Here is a 6,000-nt window from a genome sequence, read left to right as displayed (position 1 = left end):
GCCTCCCATGGAGACAGGGAGTGGAGCAGGGGCGTCCTGGCTGCCGCCACCACTGTCACCAGACTGATGGAGGGCAGGGAGCATGCAGGGAGCGACCTGCGCTGCCCACTCCCAAGCGCAGGGCTGCGTCTGTGGTGGGCACGGAGGGAGGCAGCTGCCTCCGCACCAGGGAGCATCTGGCGGGGAGCAGGCAGCACAGGATGTTCCCTGCACGCTCCCTCCCTTCCATTGGTCTGGTGATGGCGGTGGCAGCAGCCAGGATGCCCCCGTTCCACTCGTTGCCTTTGTGGGAAGGCAGGACTTAAGTGAATGCGTGCAGTGGCTCTGAGTGGGTGCAGGGTAGCGCCAGGCCAGCAGGTTATCCCCCCACCGCCCTGCCTCCTCCAGGGCTTCTCCGGTTCCTTGCGCAGTGGGGGGACTGGCTGGGCGGAAGCAAGGCTGCCAGGAATCCCACAACCCCACAGAAGACCCCGGGAGGCGCTGCTGCCCCTCCTGCTGCAGAGTCCCTCCCTGACCCAGGCAGGGTGCAGATGGCGCCCTTGCCCCCTCAGTCTGTCTGCACGACTGCGCAGATAAGACGAGGAGGGGGCGCGTGATTCTCCCACCATTTTCGAGTGCAAATTTATCGCCTTATAGGCGAGTATCTACGGTAGTACCAGTTTGCCCTCCTTGCATTCCAAATACTGCTTTGGGATACATCCATTTGCAAGACAGAGATGACTAACTCACAGTTAGTTACAAAACACAGAGGGTCTTTAAGGAATCCCACTTCAATGTATGGTGAGTAATACAGTACAATTAGCTCACTAGTTTTCCCTTTGAGCACTAAAAGAGAAAACAAACCACTATAAAATTGTAGAAATGTTGGAAGAATGCAGGCCCAAACTGAGTATTTTTGATAACAAAAAGCTAATTGTTGATAGTGGAAGAGGAGGTCCAATGGGTGCTCCAATTAGATTATTACATTCATCTACTAAACTCTTTTTTAAAGTAACGCTGATGTATGTGTTATGGGTCAGTCCCAAATGTGGACACATCCATAAAAACTAGAAACATTTGTACACTGCGGGGTGATCTTGACTGTTATTCATTAAAATGCTAATATCCTACCTTGAGGCTGTCTAAAGACTCTAAAGATGGCAGGAATGGATGCAGTCGCTAGAAAGAATGTATTCCTATGATTTGAAAACAATGTGCCCCCAAGAGACTGCACTCAGAATACACAAATTCCAAAGCTTATCTCAACAGCCATATTTTTCTGCATTGTTCCTGATTTTTTGGGTCATTTCTGCATTTCTTAAGAGTACATTCAGATATGCCTACAATTCAGAACTGGCCCATAACATACACCCCACCTCAAATATACATGTGCTAACTATATACATATAATGTTATATAGGACACACAGTTATGCACATGTGTACATGGTATTTCTGACACACCTGGACTTCCTCGTCCACTGTAAGAGTTTGCTCATTTTTGCATACAATGCTGTGCCTAGCATTGGAGGAAACAGGGATGCTGTTGCATGTGCTGCCATTCATGAAAGGAGGAACCATAAAGCAGGCTGGCTTTGCAGCACCTCATACGCACTTCAGGAGACCCAGCAGACTGGCAATTCCCATTATGAATAAAATTGGGACTGACACTAAGATGTTGCAATATGCGTACAAACAAGCTTGCATTAAGGAATTTTTGGTGCAGATGGGAGTCTTTTGAAAGACCCAGTCAGTGTTTTTAATACCCATAGTTATGCATGGGGATGTTGCTTTCATCTCTGCTGTCTACCAAAGTCTACACTTCGGGAATATAACCCCACCAAAGCTGCAGATAACATGACTGCAGGCAAAATGCTGCACTAAGCTCAATGGTAATGCGAATGAAAAAGAAACAACATCTGTGAAATGGTAATGTATAGCTCAGGAGATGCATGATTTTAAAGCAAAGCACTCTGTGCTTGAAACTTTCCTGTTCTGATGAGATGGAATCCCTTGACCCAAGGTAGGGTGAAAAAGAAAGTCTGGTTTCCACCCTTTTAGGAAGCTTAAATCCCTTTACAGACACTTTGTGTCACCTGAACATTTGCAGAACCTAGCCCCGTGATTCTGTAGAGACAAAGCAGCATTTATGGAAAGAAAAAAAAAACAACTGGTTTGTGTTTCACATTGAAAGTCTGTGAACTCGTGTACACAATCCACAGCTGTACATAAATAGTAGCTTTGTTGTATATTAGCCTAGCATGCTGCAAGAGGTTCTAGGACTACACTAATCCTGAGAAGCGAGAAAATCCCTCCGCTTCTCACCAAAGAATCCAAACCAATCTGTTCAAGGCAAATGACAACAAACAAGCTCCTTTTGAACCTCTGCTCTCCTGATGTTGCTTCTTGGACTTGCATCCCCACCCCTGGGTTAGGCTGTGCTGTTACTGGAACAGGGGGTGCTTTGTGTGCTGCCAATGCTGTGGGCTGCACTGCTGTTTTCAGAGGCGGGTGGGGATGTGGGTACCTGCTGTCTTCCTGTCGGTGCTCCTGGAGGAGAGGAGGAAGAAACAAACAAACAAAATTAAAGGTTACAAGGAAAATCTCTCACTATCGCTGTAATCTTCTGGCCACTTCTAAAAAAAGAAAGAAATTGTGCATAGCAAGTCTTCAGGTTTAGAGATGTCAAAATGCTGTTTGAGTGCAACACAGGGTGTGTTCATAAAGAAATAGGAATCTTGTATTGTGGGTTGCCCTGCTATCAAGGGGAGTTTCTCATCTGAGGATAAAGAAAATTATTTACAGCTGTCTGCCAACAAACTGAAGCAACATAACACCAATGGAAGTTCTTTTGTAGGCTTTTGTGTTTTACAGAAGACGTTACGCCAGGGTGGAAAATCAGTTTTACTGTGAAGAAACATGTAGATCACATTTGTATCTTTCTTTTGTGATAAGGAGATGGCATACATGAGGAACGTCCCAATTTGTCCTTGCAAGCATCCTGTGAGGCTGAGCATATCCGACTGCCCCAAAATTCTGTAGGGACACAAGCATTCAAACTCAGAAATTCCCAGTTCTAGTCCAACACCTATGCATCACAGTACAACTCGATGTCTCTCTTTCCATATAGACTGAAAAGAAAAACTGTGGACTGATAAATACATTCTGCCCATAAGGGGCTCCTAGAAGCAGCAGAAGATGCAGAAGTGGAAGCAATTAAAAGGGACAGAAAAGGGCAAAAACTCAGTGGTCCAGCCAGAGGCATTTGATGGGTCTGGCATTTCCTGCAGGCCACTGATTGAAGGACTAGAAAGTAGACTATTTAGACTGAAGGGAGAACTACAATCTAATTTAATTTAGAATCTTCTTGGTGAAGACAGATAAGCCAGTGTATTTTTAATTGTAATTTGGATTATTTTTATAGTTGTGTAGAACACAAACAGAGACATTTACTGCAACAGAGATCAGAGTCTGGCTTGATGCTTTAGCAGCAAAATATACTGCTGTACTTTGTTCACAAGAAGTGGATTCAAGTGCATATCAGGACTTATCTGATGCTCTTTCGTTTCACTGTACCCTGTTGTATGGCATTCATTGCTTTCTCTGACATTCAAAAAGCCACTTCTCTGAGATAGCAATGAGCAAATCTCCGTTGCTAAAAACTGATAATGTTTACGGGGAGGGAAGGCCTCCCTCTTTCCACCCTGATGCAGAAACTGAGGTTGCTTCCATTCCCTTTCTAGGGCCCCTCCAGCTCTCTGCCAAGAAAGCAGATCTGTAAGATGTAGAACTGGCCCATATTCCCCTGCTGCTGGGTCCTATTACAGCTATGCTGTCACCCATTTTATAAACCACACTATTACACAGAGCTGTGCAGCAACCACAGCATATCAGATACGATAGGTATACGTTTTGCTCTAGCTTTGCACAGATGAATACCTTTTCGTCTTTAGGGAAAACGACATGCACAGCTGTCACTGTTTGGATGCCAAAAATATACTGCCTCATTTTTTTCTTCCCCTCTCCCCCTCTTTTCTTTCTGGACAACTTTCCACAGATGCATTTTTTCCTTTCAAATGTGGGGTTATGCCCCCTTGTCTCAGTGGCACAGCTCTCGGCTGGAGTTTCATCTTTTCTTCCGCACCCTCCTCCTCCAAGAAAAATGTTGGCTGTACTCTCTGAAACAGTCTTTGCAGCATCCTCCAATTGCAGTGACTCAACTTCCATGATTAAGAGTCGCATGGCATGAACCTAGTGGTCACAAATACATGTTTCAGGAGGAGTTGACCTCCAAATGGTGGCAAAGTGACTGTAAAGAAAGGCTGTCCCTGAATTGTTGGGGGGAGGGTGCAAGCCCTAACTTTCCTTCCTGCTGTTTCCATACTGTGCAGTGTTCTGTGCAGACATACTGTGCAGTGTTCTATTGTTCATATGGAACCATCCGCGTGCATGGTGTTTTACGCAGAGCAAGAAACAAAGTCCCTGACCTGAAAGGCTCACAACCCAAAAAAACCCCTAAAGAAGACAACAGAGGAAGTGGAGAGATTGCAGCAGGAAAAGACGGGGAAAGAATATGTGATTATTCCAGCATTTAGTTATTGTAACACTGAATTTCATACGTTAATGATGAAACAGTAAATTCGAAACAGATTAAAGAATGTACTTTCAATCCATTTCACAGGGTGCCCCCAAGACGTTAGGAAATATTATGAAAAAGGTCTTACTCTTCACTTTCTTATACCACACATTATTTCATAAACTCTTATATGCCCCTTAGGGCACAATCCTAACCCCTTATGTCAGTGCTTTCCAGCACTGGCACAGTGGTGCCAATGGGACATGTGCTGCATCCTGCAATTGGGTTTCACTCATGGAAGTCTCCTCAAAGTAAGGGAATGTTTGTTCCCTTACCTCAGAGCTGCATTGCTCTAATGTAAGTGCTGGAAAGCACTGACATAAGGGGTTAGGATTGCACCCTTAGTCTTCTTTCTAAACTACAAGCTGCAAATGCATCAACCATTCTTTATAGAGAATGAACCGTCTTTCAATTGGGGTGCATTGTTCTGTACCTTTTCCAACTCAACAATATCATTTCTGAGATAATGCATTCAGAACCCTACAGAATATTCTGAATACAGCTTCCCTGTTGATTTACATGACGGAAGTACAATAACTTGTCATCTTATTTTTTAGTCCTTTTCCTCCGAATAACTAATACACCATATTTCTTTTACACCACTTCTACACACTGAATAACAAATGAAGCAGTAAGCACAACATTGGAGGATGTACCAATGGCAAGGGGGGAGGAACAGGCTTGATGTCACAATTATTGACTTTGCCAGTGCTGATGTCACTTATTCATTCCAACTAGTGGTGATCAGCATAGGTGTTACATAATCTCCATCTCAATTGTGTGCACCATGCTTGCAAACCTGGAATTAGGTTTTAGTTTCACCTTGAGGGAGATGAACATTTCTTGTTCTGGTGTGTCTCTGACTCATAGCCTCCTCTGTTCCAAAGGCTGATGATAGGCAATGTATCTCATTCATCCCAACACTCCTATGAGGCAGGTCATCATCATCATCATTTTACAAAGAGGAAGCTGAATCTTAGAAAGAGTGATCTTAGTTGCCCAAGGCAACCTGACAAGTGTTGGGATTTGAACTGCAGTCTTCCAGGACCATGTCCAACACTCTTCGTACTAGAGCAGATTTCCATTTCTCAGTTTTGCAAACTGGCCATCTTCTCTATATAGGCTGTAAACAAGCCTTAACCCATCTGACTGCAACAACATGTACTTTCTTATTCACACTTAGGAAGACTGCCAGTACTGCTCCCTGTCCAGAAAGTCTATTTGCTCTGCTGTTCTCATTTGCCAAATATAATTTGTTGCGTTGTCAGTTTATTTCAAACAGATCCTATTAAACAGAGTACAGTATTCTATACTTCTGGAGTTTGGGGGTGGGGAATCATCCATCCTCTTAATTGGAAGTGTGATCCAAAGATGGGGGAACAAAAT

General features: G+C 44.2%; 1 protein-coding gene across 1 annotated transcript in view; it reads right to left on the bottom strand.

Moving 5' to 3' along the window:
* Positions 1–503: 503 nt before the first annotated feature.
* TGFBR3 (transforming growth factor beta receptor 3) overlaps positions 504–6,000 on the bottom strand; it is a 160,794-nt gene continuing 155,297 nt past the window's right edge. Inside the window, exon 17 of the mRNA XM_066624302.1 lies at positions 504–2,528. Within this exon, the coding sequence (XP_066480399.1) occupies positions 2,410–2,528 (119 nt within the window). The 3' untranslated portion in view covers positions 504–2,409. The remainder of the gene's footprint in view (positions 2,529–6,000) is intronic.

This window comes from Tiliqua scincoides, chromosome 4 (genome assembly GCF_035046505.1).
Source record: "Tiliqua scincoides isolate rTilSci1 chromosome 4, rTilSci1.hap2, whole genome shotgun sequence".
Taxonomy (NCBI): Eukaryota; Metazoa; Chordata; class Lepidosauria; order Squamata; family Scincidae; genus Tiliqua; species Tiliqua scincoides.
Note: the sequence above shows the minus strand (reverse complement) of the source record. Positions and strands in the feature narration are given on the sequence as shown.